Raw genomic sequence first — 21,944 nt, forward strand, 5'->3', positions numbered from 1 at the left:
CTTTGCTGTCTTTGCTGTCTTTGCTGTCCGGCAGAAAAGCTCTTATCTCCATACTTTTGTGCTTTTCCTAAATCAACGCCCTACTTGATCAATCATACATACTACAGCGTCACACGTCACAAGCATCAAAAGTAGCACATCCGCGTTTGAATCCTGAAAGGTAACAGTTGAGCAATTTATACATATACAGGACTTATACAGGACTTTATACATCCACGTATGATAACAGCATCCTAAGGTTAGCAAGGAATATCACCTCTAATACTAAGCATGTGTTGTATGGATAATATAGGTTGCTACCTTCAGGAAGGAGATATGGTGTACCAGCATACAATAAGGTCAGACTAAAGAGGTCCTTTGTCCACCAGTCGACCTTGAGGCTTAATCAGGAGTCGTAGTAGCCACAGGATAATCTAAGCGGTGGATATTGCTCTTGTCTTCATGTCTTTATGTATGTAAATTGTCTTGTTCTTTGTGTTATGTCAAATGTGTGTACGTATATGTGTTCTGCATACTTGGCTGCTGTGTCGCAAGACACATTTCAGTGTGAACTGACAATAAAGTACTATATCATATCATATCAGGAATTAGGAGGACATAATATGAGGTTTCCACTCGACAGACGATGTATTCCTTACTCGAGGTGAAAAGGTCTTTCTTTTGTGTTTTTAGCAGATTATTTTGTCCGCCATTCACACAACATGAGATATACTGTAGACCAGTGGTTCCCAAAGTGGGGTCCGGGGACCCCCAGGGGTAACTGAGGGAGTTCCAGGGGGGACCCAGCTAAATGATAGTTTGTAACCAAATGGACCCTTATGGGTCTGTAACTGAAATTAAATGAAATGATTACTATATTTACCCAGGGTATCTGGGCTAAGCTCAAGAACTTGTTTCCAGCCAGGCCCTGCTCATAGAACATTTCATCGTAGTGGTTCAATGCCTTGTTCAAGGGCACTTCAGCGGTGGTAATTTTAACGTGTCGGACCGCTGATTCGAACTGGCGACCTTCCGGTATCAAGACCGCTCCGCAATCCGTTCGGCCACCGCTGCCACAGAGAGTGTACAAATGGAACCTCCATTTGTACACTCAGAGTTAAATTAACAGTGGTTTTACAATATAAATTGGGGTACCAGAGATAGAAATGCCATTAAATCGGGGATCCGTGGCATAATGCGTGTGAAACTGGGGGTCCTTGAAATTAATATGTTTCGGAATCACTGCTGGAGCCGTAAAAATCCTCCCTTATCGGGGTCACTGGTATATGTTTTCAAATGGGGGGTCCGTGGCCTAATAAATGTTCATTTGGGGGTCCTCGACATGAAAAAGTTTGGGAACCACCGCTGTAGACCTATATCTATGTGTCCTGTCCACAACCGCTGGAACGTCCTTGGGCTCTGCTGCACCAAGCTTCCCTCACGTGCTTCGTCTCACACTTGAAAATGCCTGTCAGTGTTATCGCTTGCAGTTGTTGATGACAAGTACTACACGGAGCACTTTGTTTCAGTTATAGACTTTTCACAGACTCCAGAGTCCATGTCTCTGGCATGTTTAAATGGAGCTGCAACAATGTTTTAAATGGAGCTGCAACAATGTTTTAAATGGAGCTGCAACAATGTTTTAAATGGAGCTGCAACAATGTTTTAAATGGAGCTGCAACAGTGTTTTAAATGGAGCTGCAACAGTGTTTTAAATGGAGCTGCAACAATGTTTTAAATGGAGCTGCAACAATGTTTTAAATGGAGCTGCAACAGTGTTGTAAATGGAGCTGCAACAATGTTTTAAATGGAGCTGCAACAATGTTTTAAATGGAGCTGCAACAATGTTTTAAATGGAGCTGCAACAATGTTTTAAATGGAGCTGCAACAATGTTTTAAATGGAGCTGCAACAATGTTTTAAATGGAGCTGCAACAATGTTTTAAATGGAGCTGCAACAATGTTTTAAATGGAGCTGCAACAATGTTTTAAATTGAGCTGCAGCAATGTTTTAAATGGAGCTGCAGCAATGTTTTAAATGGAGCTGCAGCAATGTTTTAAATGGAGCTGCAACAATGTTTTAAATGGAGCTGCAACAATGTTTTAAATGGAGCTGCAACAATGTTTTAAATGGAGCTGCAACAATGTTTTAAATGGAGCTGCAACAATGTTTTAAATGGAGCTGCAACAATGTTTTAAATGGAGCTGCAACAATGTTTTAATTGGAGCTGCAACAATGTTTTAAATGGAGCTGCAACAATGTTTTAAATGGAGCTGCAACAATGTTTTAAATGGAGCTGCAACAATGTTTTAAATGGAGCTGCAACAATGTTTTAAATGGAGCTGCAACAATGTTTTAAATGGAGCTGCAACAATGTTTTAAATGGAGCTGCAACAATGTTGTAAATGGAGCTGCAACAATGTTTTAAATGGAGCTGCAACAATGTTTTAAATGGAGCTGCAACAATGTTTTAAATGGAGCTGCAACAATGTTTTAAATGGAGCTGTAACAATGTTTTAAATGGAGCTGCAACAATGTTTTAAATGGAGCTGCAACAATGTGTGATAGCCTAGGTATGAGGTTAGTACCATGGGACGAAGAGGAGCTGTGTGATAGCCTAGGTATGAGGTTAGTACCATGGGACGAAGAGGAGCTGTGTGATAGCCTAGGTATGAGGTTAGTATCATGGGACGAAGAGGAGCTGTGTGATAGCCTAGGTATGAGGTTAGTATAATGGGACGAAGAGGAGCTGTGTGATAGCCTAGGTATGAGGTTAGTATAATGGGACGAAGAGGAGCTGTGTGATAGCCTAGGTATGAGGTTAGTATCATGGGATGAAGAGGAGCTGTGTGACAGCCTAGGTATGAGGTTAGTATCATGGGACGAAGAGGAGCTGTGTGATAGCCTAGGTATGAGGTTAGTATAATGGGACGAAGAGGAGCTGTGTGACAGCCTAGGTATGAGGTTAGTATCATGGGACGAAGAGGAGCTGTGTGATAGCCTAGGTATGAGGTTAGTATCGTGGGACGAAGAGGAGCTGTGTGATAGCCGTATGAGGTTAGTATCGTGGGACGAAGAGGAGCTGTGTGATAGCCTAGGTATGAGGTTAGTATCGTGGGACGAAGAGGAGCTGTGTGATAGCCTAGGTATGAGGTTAGTATCATGGGGTGAAGAGGAGCTGTGTGATAGCCTAGGTATGAGGTTAGTATCGTGGGACGAAGAGGAGCTGTGTGATAGCCTAGGTATGAGGTTAGTATCACGGGACGAAGAGGAGCTGTGTGATAGCCTAGGTATGAGGTTAGTATCGTGGGATGAAGAGGAGCTGTGTGATAGCCGTATGAGTTTAGTATCGTGGGACGAAGAGGAGCTGTGTGATAGCCGTATGAGGTTAGTATCGTGGGACGAAGAGGAGCTGTGTGATAGCCTAGGTATGAGGTTAGTATCATGGGGTGAAGAGGAGCTCTGTGATAGCCTAGGTATGAGGTTAGTATCATGGGGTGAAGAGGAGCTGTGTGATAGCCTAGGTATGAGGTTTGTCTGGCAGTAATCCTAGGGTTGGCTGAGAGAGGATCAGGTCTGGATTAGGCTAACCCTGGCTTTAACTACAGCTAATCCCATTGCAGTCAACTACAATGCCATGTCACTACATGTATGAAATAGCACTGTCAAGAGTATTGTTATCATCATACAACTAATTAATGGAAAGGTAAATAACCTCTGTGAAAGAAACAACCTCATTATTTACATTAGATTTTAGGCAATCAGACATTGCATATTTATTTATGGAGATAAAGTGGCTGTTATGGGTAGAGTGCACACAACTGAGATCAAAACATAATAAAATAATTCCTTTGCCTAAAGATGGTGTGCGGGCCCTCACTCCTTCCATAGAGTGCAAACAACACCAGATTTTATTTGTATTGGTTTTACCTTTTGATAGATACAAATGAAGTACATTACTATGTTTTATTTCCTATTTAATTAACAGTTTGACTGCGGAACACGCGAAACCCGTCTTTTCCCCCCATTGTCTTTCCCTGCGGAACACGCTAAACCCGCCTTTTGTTTTGTTAATTTCGACATTCTTTCATAACTTTGAAGACATACGGGGTTTCCGTCGGTTATCCGTGAGTGACACGTCACATGTTTGGATCACGCGACCGGAAAAAAACACTGACGCTCGATTCCTAAGGTTTCTGGGAAACCGAGGCTCAACGCATTGCCTACGGTGCGTGTCGGTCGCTTCCTGCTTGATGTCCGCGGTGGTGTATTGCATTCCCCGACTCAAAAACAAACAATGGGACTATTTTCAGGTGTATTTTCATGATTTTCAATTGCGACGCCGTGATTCTTCAAAAGGTTAGTGTACACACCGGCAGGGAACGGGAGTTACAGTAGATATTGATTTATAACGTAAGTAAATGTAAAGTAAATTTGTTAAACTTCAATATAATAAAAAGAACATTTAACTTTAAAATCTCTAAAACACATCTAACTCATAATGTTGTTCAAAACAATGCAAAGCATTGTGAGCTTGTAGATCTGCTATTTTCAAAAGAATATTTAGAAAACATTAGAAAATCATCTGCCTATAATGACACGCTCAAAATAGGGACGCAAGTCTTAAACCGTTTAAAAATCAGGACATATGAGCTGTTTAATAAGTTCCCATAATGATAACAAAAACAGCCATTACTTAAAACAACCTTTATGCCTCCGCCTGTGGAAAGCCATGCCGGAGGCATTACGTTTTTTGGATTCTACATCCGTCTATTGGATGCTGTTGGAGCTGTTGCCCCCACGACCCGACTACGGATAAGCGGTGGAAGATGGATGGATGGACGGACATCCGTCTGTATGTCCATAGTACTACGTATGTACTGTATACGGACGGACATCTGTACATACATCCATCTGTCCGTCCGACAATCAAGGTTGAGCAAATTAGAAGTAGCTGGTCAAAATAACAGTGACATCACACATAAGACATGATGTCACACAACCCAGCCAGCACGCCCACTTGGGACCAATGTGGTTTCAATACGGAATACATGGGTACCAAGTGGGAATGGGCTTGAACTGGGCAAATTATGAGGGTCCCACGTGGTCTACATGCAGGCTAACTTGCATGGGTTGGAAGTGGGCAAGCCCATGTAGGTCCCACATGGTCTACATGCAGGCTAACTTGCATGGGTTGGAAGTGGGCAAGCCCATGTAGGCCGAAATGTCCATTGGTCTGTTTTTGCCTGCTGGGGGAAAATCGAAATAAACAGGAATCCTAAAGGATATAACGTTAGTGCTGGTATTTATTCTCACAGTGTATATCTTCCAGAACCGTGCACCCGTTACACCATTACATGGAATTATTCAACGGAGTGCTTGCTCTCGCTTTCTTCGTCAAGCTCATGTAGGTCCCACATGGTCTACATGCAGGCTAACTTGCATGGGTTGGAAGTGGGCAAGCCAATGTAGTTCCAACATGGTCTACATGCAGGCTAACTTGCATGGGTTGGAAGTGGGCAAGCCAATGTAGTTCAAACATGGTCTACATGTGGGCTAACTTGCCCACTTGAGGCCCATATAGTTCAGCCCACCTTGAAACCATAAGGGACCCATGTCAGCCCCACATAAATTGCCATGGTGGGGCCCACCTAGGGCCCAGTTAGGACCCACTTGGGTCCCACATAAAACTGCCTAGGTGGGGCCCACCTAAGGCCCAGGTAGAACCCACTTAAAGCCCACACGGGCAACCCAGGTGAGAACCATCTGGTGCCCGCTTTCCATATGGGTCCCATATAGTTAGCCCACCTGGCTCCCATATAGGTAGCCCACCTCTAAACCATATTGGACCCACGTAGGCGTGCTGGCTGGGAAGTAAGTGTGACATCATGTCTGTCCCATTCTAGTGAATGCAATGTCTCAGGAACGAACGCCTCGAGGAATTGTTTTGCCACAAAAGTCCATTCAGACCCAAGGATGAACTGATTAGAAGTAGGTGGACAAATTCAAGATCACTCGTGTGACCTCACAAAACACGCTCATTAAAGGCCTTCGAGTCACAGATGTAAACGGCAGCTGGTCGGCCTCAGAGCCATAGAGTATAGACAGAGTTACGCAAACTCCATTCACTTCATGGGGCCAGTCCAATGGCGGCTTACATTGACTTATATTGGAATGCATTGAGTCTATAGGCTCGCGAGTATACATGAACCACGTGACCGGGCTGTTTTCTGCCCCCTGAATATCGCAACTCTTCTATTAGATGGCTCTGGTCGGCCTGAGGTATACAACTGCAATCTGGTATTTGTAGTTTTTAAAGCATGGATGGGATTTCTTCATATAACTTCTGCTTGATACGTTTAGCATTGCTGCACAATTAATCGAAGAATGCAATTTAATTTTGTGAAGAATCGTGCAGCACTAGTTGGCCGTCCAATTCATTTTAGTTTTTTATGAATAATTTCATGGAAAAAATGAGAATCATGTGAGAACTGTGATCTCAATTCTTGTGGAGGAAAATCGAGATTCACATTTCAGCAAGAATCGTGCCGCACTAAGCTCAATCACCTTCGAAGGAGATCTGGGAGGAACAAAGCTTTTTTTAGAGGTCACTGGCACTGCAGGGACATGGATTAGGGTTCCGAGACTTGCTCAAGGACACTTCGACACCAACTCTGGGGGAGCCCGGGATCGAACTGGGAACCTCGCGGTTCTCATCTGGCCGCTCTTCCGGCCACTCTACCCCTGAACCACTGCCGCCCCCCGTAAAGGACATCTGGGAGGAAGGCAGCATGGTTTGGAGGTCACAGTCAGGGACAGAGGAGAATAGGGCTATGCTGTGGGGTGAGGTGGTTGAGAGGGTGGGGCAGCTTATCAGAAGTGTTTACAAATGTGTCAACGGCAGATTAGTGAGACTTGACCCCTGACAGTGGAGCTCAGTGCTTTCACTTGCTGCTAGACAGAGGATAGTTCTGCATGATCCGGTGGGAGTCTACTGACTCTTTAAGCCTAATTAGGCTTCACCCTGCTGTTGGACTACCCACACATCTCTGCTGTCGGGAGGAAACCTCAAACTCCAAAATGTTCATTTTTCAGGAAATGAAAAATATACATTTTTCAGGAAATGAAAAATATACATTTTTCAGGAAATGAAAAATATACATTTTTCAGGAAATAAAGAAAACCGTATATTTTTAAAACAAAGCAATACAGCCTCATCAAAGTTGGTGTTGTAACTTTATATATTGTCAATTACTTCCATGAGAGGGGGAGAGGTGGTGGAGTTAGTTGCTTTAGCAGACATTTTGAGGGTCCAATGGAGTTAAGAGGTTTTGTCCAAAGCACTTTTTACTACTTTCCATTGGTTCAATATTTTCGAAACAACACACAGACGTAAAGGGTGTTCAATAGCACTGATTCATGCCAAAAAAAATAAAAAATCTTAAAAATTTAGTTGAGGTTTCCTCCCGCAACAGGGGTGACCACATTTCCAAAATCCCCAAACTGGGACCCTTAATCCATTGAGACCTGGAACGCATCCATGTCACGTTAGCGTTTAACCACATTAACCATTAACCCATTTTGGGGCGGGAACCCCTTTTGGTGTTTTAAACATTGTTATAATTTAGCTATTGAAAAATAGCAGATCTACAAGCTCATAGCGCGCCACCGAGTGGCGCGCTATGAACTTGTAGGTCTGCTATTTTTGAAAAATCGTTAAAATGTGCCTCAAATCTTTCTGAAAATTGTCATGATTTAGAAAACTTTTTTTTAAAATTTCGACGTCAGGCCTGAATGGGTTAAATGAACCGCAACTTTGCAAGTTCACGCCAGCGTACGTGTATGCGCACGTCGTATACATGCACTATACACATTTTCATCAGGATTGGGGACAACTGTTTTTGGCATTTAGCAGTAGCACACCTATAGTGACTGCACCGTTCAACACTATGGACGGTGGTTAACCATTTAGCAGTAGCACACCTATAGTGACTGCACCGTTCAACACTATGGACGGTGGATAACCATTTAGCAGTAGCACACCTATAGTGACTGCACCGTTCAACACTATGGACGGTGGTTAACCATTTAGCAGTAGCACACCTATAGTGACTGCACCGTTCAACACTATGGACGGTGGTTAACCATTTAGCAGTAGCACACCTATAGTGACTGCACCGTTCAACACTATGGACGGTGGTTAACCATTTAGCAGTAGCACACCTATAGTGACTGCACCGTTCAACACTATGGACGGTGGTTAACCATTTAGCAGTAGCACACCTATAGTGACTGCACCGTTCAACACTATGGACGGTGGTTAACCATTTAGCAGTAGCACACCTATAGTGACTGCACCGTTCAACACTATGGACGGTGGTTAACCATTTAGCAGTAGCACACCTATAGTGACTGCACCTTTCAACACTATGGACGGTGGTTAACCATTTAGCAGTAGCACACCTATAGTGACTGCACCGTTCAACACTATGGACGGTGGTTAACCATTTAGCAGTAGCACACCTATAGTGACTGCACCGTTCAACACTATGGACGGTGGATAACCATTTAGCAGTAGCACACCTATAGTGACTGCACCGTTCAACACTATGGACGGTCATAACCATTTAGCAGTAGCACACCTATAGTGACTGCACCGTTCAACACTATGGACGGTGGTTAACCATTTAGCAGTAGCACACCTATAGTGACTGCACCGTTCAACACTATGGACGGTGGTTAACCATTTAGCAGTAGCACACCTATAGTGACTGCACCGTTCAACACTATGGACGGTGGTTAACCATTTAGCAGTAGCACACCTATAGTGACTGCACCGTTCAACACTATGGACGGTGGTTAACCATTTAGCAGTAGCACACCTATAGTGACTGCACCGTTCAACACTATGGACGGTGGTTAACCATTTAGCAGTAGCACACCTATAGTGACTGCACCGTTCAACACTATGGACGGTGGTTAACCATTTAGCAGTAGCACACCTATAGTGACTGCACCGTTCAACACTATGGACGGTGTTTAAAGGAGCATTCAGTGATTTGGGTGATTTGGAAAACCACCCAGTCCGCCCCGGTAACAAAATGTGCACATGCACGACTCTACAGTGGGGGGGAAGTGCAACAGGCCAACAGCATGTGCACCAAGGCCCGCCCCCACTCGATCATGATTGGAGGAAGGCCCCACTCATCCTGATTGGATGAAGGTTTTGCCACCCGCCACCAAAACTGAAACTAGGGTTTTTTTACCCCAGGGGCTCACTGGGGACAGGGAGGAACTCCTTATATGGTCAGCACACTCTATAGTAGGGAGGATTATCCAGGAAAAAAAGAAAAAATAAGTTATATTTGAATTAAGTCAAATCACTGAATATACCTTTAACCACATGAACCCTAGAGCGTCCCTATTCTGGGAATAATAGTGCAACGCGTTGCATGGCGAGCGAGCATGTAGATCACACACACACACACACACACACACACACACACACACACACACACACACACACACACACACACACACACACACACACACACACACACACACACACACACACACACACACACACACACACACACACACACACACACACACACACACACACACACACACACACACACACACACCCCAAAGCGTTAGATTAACCCCTGGACCCCTCCAAAAGTGGTTTCCTAGTCCCAGGCGGAACTGCACTCTGCACTCACCCTACTGCTGAAAGGCCTGAACAGGATGATGGAAAGCCTTGGTGATTCAGTTGGAGCAATCAATAAGAGGCCAATTAGCATATTGCTGAGACTTAGTGTTATACAGTAGTTGGTCCAGCTCATCTTCCACAGGCCAGGCCGGCCTGCTCATAAATCATGCATTACAACCATTCCCTGAATTACAAATATCACATGGCGCTTGTATGACTCCACCAACCAGTTGCAGTTGGCATATCTGTCCAGACTCATAGTCATCTGGTACACGCAATGAATACTTTGAAATTAATTTAAATTAATACAAAGTATTACGTGTACATTTTTGGCTAAATTCATCTATACTGACAACATGAAGGCTATGGAACGTGTTTGGTGAGGTCAGAGTGACCTTGACCTTTGGCCACTGAAATCTCTGCTTCAAGATTTTAATCACATATTAGACATTTTGTCATAATTAGCTTATGAATTCTTAGTTGAGTCATGGCCACAAACATGTTTTGTTTCACTGTATTTGACTCAAAAAGGTCAATTGACCACCAAGGTGTAATCTATTAATCGTTCAGGCGATATTGCATTCATGAGATTGGAACAGACTTCAACGGAGGGACAGCTAGACAACCTGAAAATGTAAATGGCAGACGCATGCAAACACCTTTCGGCAATCATGTTTTAAACTTCGACTCAACTTTAGTTTATAGGGTCCAAGACTTAAAGGTATATTCAGTGATTTCACTTAATTCAAATATCACTTATTTTTTGGATAATCCTCCCTACTATAAAGTGTGCTGACCATATAAGGAGTTCCTCCCTGTCCCCAGTGAGCCCCTGGGGTCAAAAAACCCTAGTTTCGGTTTGGACTTTGGGTGGCAAAGCCTTCATCCAATCAGGATGAGAGGAGCCTTCCTCCAATCATGATCGAGTGGGGCGGACCTTGGTGCACGTGCTGTTGGTCTGTTGTACTTCCCCCACTGTAGAGCGTGTGCATGTGCACATCTTGTTACCAGGGCGGACCGGGGGTTTTTCCAAATCACCCAAATCACTGAATGCTCCTTTAAATAAACAACCGTTCTTCCCATTATGTTTATTGAAACTACTGCAGTTGCCGAGTTCATAAAAAGCTCCACCTCAGCCTTGCAGTGGGAAAGGAGGCTAGTGAATGATGTAGTCAACAGTGTAGTCCTCTTCTAGTGAATGATGTAGTCAACAGTGTAGTCCTCTTCTCCTGCCTGTTCACATTTAGAAGAAACTAAGTCCCAGAGGCTTGGAGAAAGATCTAAAGATCAATCCAGAAGACATAGATTAGCTCCCAATTATTTCTACAAACACAGGCCTGCCTATTGCGCGTGCGTGTGTGTGTGTGTGCGCGCACTCAGGCATGTGCACAGTGTTTTGCCCGCATCTCCTCAGTAGAGCATTGAATGGACTCCCAGAGTACTGCAGAATCCTCATCACATGATGGGGGCTCATGTGAGAATCTGCTGTTTTTCTCCTCAGCTGGTCCGACGGACGCAGCATGACACGGAGCATTCGGGAGAGCTCTACATTGGTTGGTTGATACTGTGATGGAAAGGAGACTTGCTAATCACACCCAAGTGCCAAACACGATTGTCTGAGTCTGCCCACAGTGCCCAGACACTTAATTCTATCAGTTGAGTCAGATACAACCAGGAGACAGTGTGTGTGATGACAGTAGTATATGCAGACAGCTGAGGAAAGCTGTGTCGACATGAATCACTGTTTCATACATACATGACATTTAACAAATAAATGTGATTAATTCAGATCCGATTGGGCTAGAAGAACAATGAACACGGCTTTGTAAACACAAATTGCACAAAGCAGAAAACTGAAAGATCTTGCATACTTTCCAACGACATACTTATCACAAATTGTCGCAATGTGACATGTTTTGAGCTTGAGGAAGTGCTCTTTTAGCTATTTTTGTATTTTAATGTTATGAGATTTTGCCCCCCTAAAAACCCAATGTATGGATAGTTTTGGATACCACGTGGAAAGTTGTTAACTCGCTCCGTGCCACGTGACGCCTCCTGGCGCCTTTCTTTAATGTGCCTTAGGACGCCTTTTTAATATCAATTAATTCGGGTAATCAGCTGTGTCCAGTTTCCCTGTGTAACACTCCGGTTTTGCTCCGGTTTTCAGAAAGAAACGGAAGTGAAACATCTGCTGGCTTATGCTTGCTATGGGACGGAGCATCTTAGAACGTAAATATCTCAGAATCGCTTTAGACCAAAATGCAAACTTGGTTTGCGTCTGATGTATCCAAACGCTAGTATTTCGCTGATCAAAAGTATGTTTTGGGTGTATTAAATGACAATCGCAGGACATAAATAGCGGATTTTACTTCCTGACTCAGTGGTTTCCGGCCAAAAGCCCTTTCAACATAAGGGCTCCTCCCGTTCACTTACTATTAATGGCACAAGCGCTTCACCTAAGCCACCACAAGATAGCGTGAGTCAAAAGAGCATGTATAAGGGCAACAACATAATTATAGAGATATTTATTTGGAAATTATTTCTTTTTTCATTTCTTTTTTTTAATAGAGATGAATATTACATAATATAATAACTGGGATTAGTTTAAATAATTACAATCAGGTGATCCTGTAATAATCGGACTATTAAAACCAAATAATAAAGTCTCCTGTTACCAAATTTAGTAAAAGAGAACATCTGTCCAGAATCGGATTACAGTGCAAAAACAGCATGGGACCCAATGTTGTTCATCTAATCATCTTCAGGCAGATGATTTAATTCATTCTTCGTTCTAAACTGTTAGGCCTGTCAAGTATTACATAATCGCCTGAACGCAATTATTGGAGATAATCGCAATTAGTTAGCAAAATCCTCTGAATCGTTTCCTTTCCTGTCACCCGTCTAAATTAATCTGTTGACAGATAGCTGAAATAGCAGTGTAGATCTGCTATTTAAACATGTTTGTTTCAAGTATCAAATTAATACCGGTAAATACATGGCCTGTTTTTTGAGGGGCGCTAGCCCCTCCTATATACAGGTTTAATGTTTGTTTTTATTTAGTTCAATGTTTGTTTTAAAAACGCCATTGACAATGAAGGGAAACTTTACGTCATCGTGTCCCTAACAAACATTAAATGCCATTAACAATAAAGATAATTTAATGTTTGTGTTGGCACCGTTTGTTTTACATCACCATTACATCACCTAATCAACATGTGTTTGACTTTAATATATTAGCGCCCCTCACTTCACACAGGTGTGATTTTTTTCCTATATACAGCATTTTGTCCTAACTCGTGTCACATTTGCCATTGACAATGAAAGGAGAATTTATGTCATATATGTGTCTGAGCAAATCGGCTTTTTGTGCCAACACAAAAATGCCATTGACAATGAAAGGAGATTTTATAACTAACGTGTCTGAGCAAATCGACATGTTACGCCATGATGATGTACGAAGAGCACCCCTCATTTCACACGGGTCGCTAGCCCCTTCTATATACAGGTTTAATGTTTGTCTTGTCTAGACAAACATTAAAAACGCCCATGTTGTTCATTGTCAATCAATGGACAGAGTTTAATGTTTGTTTTGTCACTAACAAACATAAAAATCACACCCGTGTGAACTGAGTGGTGTAAGGTCTTATATAGCCTGATCAGCTGTGGTCTGACGTAATGTCTGACGTAATGAAATCACACCCGGGTGAACTGGGTGACCGTAGCAACCATGCTCATTTTTTGAGCACAGACAGACAGACACGTAAACTAACAAAGCCAGTCGTAGGAGTGGTTTACACCACTCAAAAAGCCATTAACAATGAACAGAGTTTAATGTTTTGTTTTGTCTGTCACTGAGCAAATCGGCATATGATGTTATGTTATGATATCGCGATGATGTAAGATGATAAGGGTTGTGGTAAAGCGCCCCTCAATTCACACAGGTGTGATTTTTGAGTGGTGTAAACCACTCCTACAACTGGCTTTGTTAGTTTACGTGTCTGTCTGTCTGTCTGTCTGTGCTCAAACAATGAGCACGGTTGCTATGGTCACCCAGTTCACACGGGTGTGATTTCATTACGTCAGACATTACGTCAGACCACAGCTGATCAGTCTATATAAGACCTTACACCACTCAGTTCACACGGGTGTGATTTTTACATTTACAGGAGGAGAACATCCTAGTCGGCTGCTCTGTAAATAGGCCATTTTAATCTTTAGATAACCACAGTGGAACAACGCTATTATCTAGTTCTATGCTCTGCCAACTAGGACTAGGCCTAATTGTTCCTAGACAGGTTAACTTTCAGTGAATATTTCACCAGCACATATGGAGAACCAGCTGATTATGACGTAACACTTTGCTCTAGAATGCACAACTCTGTCCAAAGGGTGTGTCACGGCTTGTTAGCCCAAGACTCCATGGAGGATCCTTGCCTCGAACTACGCCAAGTTCAAAACCGGAAAGCCCAATTGGACTCACTACAGATGAGATCCACATATAGCTCATAAAACCAAACAAGTGGCTCTTTTTCAAGCCCCTTCTGCCATTGCAAATCCCATTATCTGGAACAAGTGACCCACAGAAGCTTTAAGCATCAGCTGAGACAGTGGACAGACGTAAGTAAGGGAGTCGGGGGGCGAAGGATGAAAGACGGTGCTGAACAAAAAGCGAGGAAAAAAACGAAAGAAAGCTTACTTCAACAAACATATAATCCAACTCCTGATTCATCTTGTGGCAAGAGGAACATCTATCTCATGCTGCCAACTCTTCACCCGTCTTCTGGAGGCCTCCAGCCCTGCACGCTACAGTCAACGAAAAAACACAAAATCGACGGACACGGTCGGACACGCTGCTCGACGTTCTGTCCGGTGAAACCTCCCCATTGTGTTTTCAGGACAGAGCAACGTTGCCTGACGTCCCCCCCCCCCCCACTCCTCCCATATTTCTCACCCTGTGGTAGATGCCTGTCAGGATTGGGCATTCCTGTAAGTCCATCAAGCAGCCATGATCCCACCCTCAGTCACATGAGTTCTGAGGGAGACAGACTGACTCACAGAGCTCCCAGACACCACTTTACCACAAACAGCCAGCAAAGGGCTCCCTCCAGTTGGCTACTGTCGGTTTAAGACAGTGACACCCATACACCACCGGTGAAATGCAGTCCAACCCAAAACGTTCCCAGATTTTTGTTACTGGTGCCGATCTTGATTTTTGTAGCCCACCGATTACCGATATTTTAACCGTTATTTTGTAAACAAAAAATAAAAAAATGCAACATTTTCTCATCGATTTGAAACCTTTTTGGCCAAACAAAAACAAAAAATCTATCGGACGGGCAGCTCTAAACCTCTCTGGTTTGCGTCTTGTTGTGGTTGCTGTCTGTCTGTAGACAGAGTGTCCACTGGATGCCACAGCACGCACCACATTGGCTACACAATTACTTTAACCGGGTTACCGTGGTAATGGGAGGCACATGCTCCGCATCAGCACGGAGGGAAAACACATGTTATGAAAACTAAGACAGATTTACCACCTGACACCCTTAACATTCTCAGCGTGTAAAGTGTGTGATAATACACACTTTAATTAAGAGTAAGACTAGTGACGTCATTCTGATTCAGCATCGAATGTGTGTATATTATGTGATTTTGTCAATTAAAATGTCAATCAAAGTGTTTTCTCCTGGGTGTCACTATAGGCTGTCACAGTTATTACATAAATCGCCTAGTCAATCACAGTTTTTTGAGATGATCGCAAATGTATTTTGCATAATTTTCAGCTTGTAGATCAGCTATAAGTTATTTAACAGAAATGTATATTTTATTCATAATGTGCCATGACAAATTTGAGACAATTAATCGTTGAGTAAAATGTCCTAATCCTGAAAGGCTTAGATGTAACCCAACTCGTATATCATCTCAGCCTTCATTCATAGGTTCACCTCCTTCCTTTTCATGGCGAGGACCCCCAGATGTAACATTACGCTAATTTCTTCAAAATGTTTGGGGAAATAGCAGATCTCCAAGCTCACAACGAGTCGTCGTGAGCTCACAACCCATGTTGTGAGGTTGTAGAATGTAGATTAGATGTAGATCTGGACCTGGTTGCTTATTTCTCTCGCAAAATCTGGCAATACTGTGTGTACCGCTGCTGGCAAATACCAGCAAACCACCACCTACTGTAACCGACAACACTGTTACAGCCAGGGAAGAAAATGTGCACACGCACAGCCTGTCACACACGAAAACCTCACTTCTTCTGCCAAACGTAAGCTACAACCGAAAGAATGAAGAAGGCTTAGGCCAGGGTTTGTTTTTGTTTGATTTTAGTGTTTTAGTGTCTTTTCCTTGGCAATTTTGAGAATCCTTGAATGGAAACTTTAAATAAATACTGAATCAAGCAACTTAAAAACTGTCTGGCGTGTAGACGACCAAAGGTCAAGTTAAATATCCCTTTAAGTTAAGTGCATGCATAATGTGTAATGTGTATGATGTGTATGTCTGTGCGTGTGTACATAAGCCAAGGAGCCACAAACCTACTCAATGCGCGGTTCTCTTAGTTCGCCTCATACACACAAAGAGTGGAGTGTTCTCTCACCAGCCAGCACAGGAAAGGAAAAGGAAAATCACAGCTCTAAACACAAGATCTGACCTTTTACCAGACAGGATGCTGATTTTACCTTCTTCAATCTCTACAGAACCTACACAACTATGGGAATTGGGAACACTCCTCCCTTGGTCTTAAAAATAAATCTCACGCGTGTGAACTGAGCGGTGGAACTATACTGTAATTGTTATAGTTACTGTACTGTACTGAACTGCTGTACTACTTGTACTGTACTGTACTCTGTACTGTATTGTACTACTCGTGCTGTATTGTACTCTACGGTACTGTACACATACTGTACCCGTAATGTTGGACACATACTGTACTCTACTGTAATATATGTACTCATACTGTACTTACAGTTCTCAGTGTGAAGCTCAACAGCAACACTTAGGCCAAGACAGACAGACAGACACATTGGTGTTACACTAAAAACTCGGCTTCCCATCATGCATCTGTGCACAGTGTGAAGCTCAACAGCGTCACCTGTTGGTACCCCAAACAGACAGACATAGGGCTATAGGGACACACACAGTTACATGTTGGAGACAGTGTCCCACCGCTCAAAGTGCAGAAAGCCTGCTCCACTGGCTCTCAACCTGGGGTTTGGAACCTCCCAAAAGGTCCTTGAGGAGGTTCCAAGGGGTCCTCCCCAGCTTAGTGATTGATAGTTATATAGGTACCAAATTAACTAAAAGTGTGTAGATTGGGGTCCCATGCAGAGAAAATACTGTATCAAATGGGGGTCTGTGGCGTAATGCTTATCAAACTGCGGGTCCTTGAAATGAAAGATGTTGAGAATCACTGGTCTACTACTCTTTTCAACAACAAAAAAATGGAAATCATGAAAAACGACATACTGTAGTCTGTCATAGTCAACTAACATCATTTGTATTGTTGACCTATTTCTAAAATATTAGTGCAATTTTCATTCATTTTGTACCCCTCTATCAATGTCACAGAACTATGTTTTTTGTGTCCATATCACTACGCCCCAAAAAATGTGATAGAGGGGTCAACGTTGAACGAAAGTTGCGGTAATATTTTAGAAATAGGTCAACAGTACAAATTACGTTAGTTTTGTGAATTAATTTACTTTTACTGCGTGGCCCCAGTGCCCCCCACAAAATGACCGTAACTACTTAATATTGAATAAAACCAGAGCAGAACTCCCACCACGGGACTCAGGGCAATCAATTAATACAGTTGCAACCACTATATTAATGGCAAGTATTTCAGAACAATACAACTGAAGTTCGTTTTCTCTCTCTCTCTCTCTCTCTCTCTCTCTCTCTCTCTCTCTCTCTCTCTCTCTCTCTCTCTCTCTCTCTCTCTCTCTCTCTCTCTCTCTCTCTCTCTCTCTCTCTCTCTCTCTCTCTCTCTCTCTCTCTCTCTCTCTCTCTCTCTCTCTCTCTCTCTCTCTCTCTCTCTCTCTCTCTCTCTCTCTCTCTCTCTCTCTCTCTCTCTCTCTCTCTCTCTCTCTCTCTCTCTCTCTCTCTCTCTCTCTCTCTCTCTCTCTCGTTTTTTGAGTGGTGTAAACCACTCCTACAACTGGCTTTGTTAGTCTGTGCAGAAAAAATGAGCATGGTTGCTATGTTCACCCGGGTGTGATTTCATTACGTCAGACATGATTTCATTACGTCAGACGGGCTATATTACACCACTCAGTTCACACGGGTGTGATTTTTTTAATATTATTGTGAGTACCCAAAGCATGTAATTTATTTCTAGAAATGTCCTGAAGAATATGTGTGTAGTGTACACAAAAGATTAAATAAAGGCTTCGTTAAAGGTCTCTCTCACACACACACACACACACACACACACACACACACACACACACACACACACACACACACACACACACACACACACACACACACACACACACACACACACACACACACACACACACACACACACACACACACACACACACACACACTTCTTCCTTTATTGCTCATTTTCAAATCCAACTAGTTTTGACTCCCCTTGTCTAAGGAAGATGGTTCATATTATACAATTGCGTGGGTGCTTTTAATAATCTACCTAAGTGTATAAAACATACAATTATTAATTATATCTGCCATGGTCCTGTGCCTAATAATGGTCTGCAGCATGAAATAAGGGCAAATGCCGTCATCGCTTTGACTTAAGAGACACATTGACATTAATATAAAATGTGTTGTGTCACACACACACACACACACACACACACACACCTAAAAAAACATAACCTGATGAAAAATGAAAAAAATGTTTTGTAATTGTCTAAACTGAATAGATCGAAATAAACCATTCAAACCAAAACTACCAACCGAGTGACGTCAGCAGAGCTGTGACGTCAGCAGAGCTGTGACGTATGCACCGTTCCAGCATCATTTGAGCGGTACCCAGCTAGCCTGGCTGGAACACAGCAACAACACAAATAGCCTGCAGGCTACCAACAATGGACCCATTATCATATAATAACCACACATAATATGCATGTGTATTAAAGGTGTTTGACCTGACGTATAGCAGGCAGCATCTTACTGGCTAGCACACCCTTTTAGATTACAGTGGTTTTCAACGCTTTTCATATCAAGGTCCATTATTTATTCAGCATTTGAGCCACGGACCACCATCCACCATTTGACATATATTTAGCCTCTCAGACCCAAAACTAAAGAATATCTTGTTGTCATTGGATACGATTGTGTCCACAATTCCATGCTGTATTGATGTTGGTACCGCATTAGGAGATGGTTTAACACTTTTGAGAGCGTAAAAATAAACCAATTTGGGGTTTCGTTTTACACAAAACACTCTCAGCTGAGGAGTCAGACCTAAGGCTCCATCATTTAGCTGGGGACCTAGTTGGAATCCATAAGGACCATGGTTGAAAACCACTGCTTTAGAATAAAACGACATTACATCTGATCTCGAGCAGAGTATCATAGATACTAGGCTCCATCCATCCATGGTGCCTGTACTGCCTATAGCATCGCCTGCATCATGCCAGCCGATGGCCTCAACAGTGCATGGGGGATGATGATGATGCAAATGAAAGGTTATCCTATAGAATTTGTTTGGCCGTAAAAATAACAAAAACAAAACCACAACATTAAAACACCAATAAGATATATCACGGCCCCCGGACTGACTGTGGCATCATGACAGAAAAACTGAGCAAAAAATTAAAAATCTCTGACGCATCTGTTAACGTTGCTTTGTCAGCTGCGCCCATTTTAACATAGGAATCTATATTTAGACATCGCGATCAATCATCATACCGCCTGTCTGGTCGACTAAAAATACCCAGCAACTACACATGCATGGGTCCGTTTCTGGTTTACAGTCATTTTCATTCATTCAAAGTCATCGCTGTAACAACATAAAAAAATATATACTTATGCAGCGTAAAACGTGAACTGTCAGATCGCTGATCGCTTCAATCAAAACAACCGCGTTGGCGTTGCAGATTGCCAACATTCAAATGTGTTACTATTTACAGCAATGTCACAACAACAAGACAGACAGCAGCTCAGACCTTAACGTTACATGTCAGTCAGTCAGTCAGTGATCTCTACTCTTACCTTTGTGTACAGCTCCGACGCTGCCATGATGGTCACCAGTTATAATGTCCTCTCTCCACCAAATCTGTGCTACAACATCAGCAGATTATTGCAGCACTGCATGTGGGGGTCCAGTTAAAACCTTATTTGTGGTTCTAACAAAATGCTCCCGTTCAAGATGTGGTGGACCTATATCGCCATGATGATACCTACGATACCTGAAAGGCTGCGTTTGATATTTGGCGTTTCACTTTGCATTCTGGGTATACGATAGAGATGAAGTGATTCACTGTTGCCATGACTGAGCTTCCAAAATCTGTCAAATGACGCCCTGCTGTGGCGGTGAAGGGAAGCGCAGCACTACTATATCGGGTGTGGTGTGGTGGTGGATACAGGTAATGAAATGAAATGAAATGAGGGCATATTTACCCAGGGTATCTGGGCTAAGCTCAAGAACTTGTTTCCAGCCAGGCCCTGCTCATCCTTGTTCAAGGGCATTTCAGCGGTGGTAATTTTTAACGTGTCGGACGGCTGGTTCGAACTGGGAACCTTCCGGTATCTAGACCGCGCCGCTATCCGTTCGGCCACCGCTGCCACCAACAGTATGTCTCTCAAGAAAGACAGATGGGTTTCCCCAGATTGCAATTACAGTAACTACTGTACTGTGTGTAACAGGTCGATGCACGCAGCGTAGCAGTACTGGCCTGGGGTGTGTACAGTACGATTACAGTGGTGGAAAGTAACTACCCGGTAAGCACATTTACTCAAGTATTTATGAAATATAATTAATAGGGATCAAGCCCGAAGAGGACCTATATGGTCCCTTATTGATTTTGTACCTTTTTGAGGGTCTCTAGCCCCTCCTATGTCCAGCTTTGAGGGTTTGTGTAAACACAAACATTGTCCAAACACACACATGAATGCCATTGACAATGAATGGCCAGCTTTGAGCGTTTGTCCCAACACACACATTGAATGCCATTGACAATGAATGGCCAGCTTTGAGTATTTGTGTAAACAAAAATAATTGCATAACACAAACATTGAAGACGATCGAAGGTAGCCGGAATTAGATGATGTATGATGATGTACGATGAAAGAGTGCCCCTCACTTCACACAGGTGTGATTTTATAAGGGACCAAGCCCGAAGGGCCTTAGTATGTTCCCTTATTGTTTTTGTACCCTTCTTCTTCTTCTTCTTCTTCTTCTTCTGCTGCCACTTATTGCAGTTCTGGCTTAACCCTTCAGTGTAGTCGGTTTTCGTGAAACGCAGAAATATGGTAGAGGGCTGCTATGCCAAACAGTGAAGACGCGAAGCCGATGACCAGTCCACTGGCCAAAGGGTGGCACTCAATTGAAAAATGCAAACTTTGAACATAAAATGTCCAATACACATATGTGTCTCCTTACGAGGAACAAATGTGTTATGGGGACGTATGAGTTGACCTGTGACCCTTAGATCTCCTAAAAATCAATCTCTACTCCTTTTTTGCGCAATTTGCAAAAACCTTCTACACACAAACTTTTAAATCTAAAAACCCAGTATAAGAGCATACATATATGGACATATCATATGATACGATTTGTTATTATTGTTAAACGTGACACAATTTGTATCATGTTTAACAAAACTGGCACACCCAAATGCAGACACGGCACTAATGCAAAGTCCAAGGGTTTATGAGGGGTGATAGCCCCTCCTATGTCCAGCTTTTAGTGTGTTTGTGTAAACACAAACATTGTGTAAGACAAACATTGAAGACGAAGGTGAGGATGCAAATTCTGATTGGTCGCAATGAGATGATGTATGATGATGTTACTTGATGTACGATGATAAGAGCGCTCCTCACTTCACACAGGTGTGATTTTTATTCAAAGGAGGAATGGGGGTAGCGGTTGTCGGCTGGAGTGGAGGTGGTGGAGAGGCTGAGGTTGATGGCAAACAGGCAGGCACTCGGGTATAGGCAGTCGCAGGCAGGTAACTGAAGCAGGAGTAAGTCCAAACGCAAAGAAAACACTGGGAGCACAAGTGCAAACAGCAACACAGTAGAGCAGGAATGCACTCAAAAACATTAGGAACTCTGGCGA

General features: G+C 43.0%; 1 protein-coding gene across 1 annotated transcript in view; it reads right to left on the reverse strand.

The window, feature by feature from the left end:
• Window positions 1–20,072, reverse strand: part of myo5aa (myosin VAa) — a 183,838-nt gene extending 163,766 nt beyond the window's left edge. Inside the window, exon 1 of the mRNA XM_079497485.1 lies at window positions 19,877–20,072. Within this exon, the coding sequence (XP_079353611.1) occupies window positions 19,877–19,903 (27 nt within the window). The 5' untranslated portion in view covers window positions 19,904–20,072. The remainder of the gene's footprint in view (window positions 1–19,876) is intronic.
• Between the last annotated feature and the right edge of the window lie 1,872 nt (window positions 20,073–21,944).

This window comes from Electrona antarctica, assembly GCF_951216825.1.
Source record: "Electrona antarctica genome assembly, chromosome: 3".
NCBI lineage: Eukaryota > Metazoa > Chordata > Actinopteri > Myctophiformes > Myctophidae > Electrona > Electrona antarctica.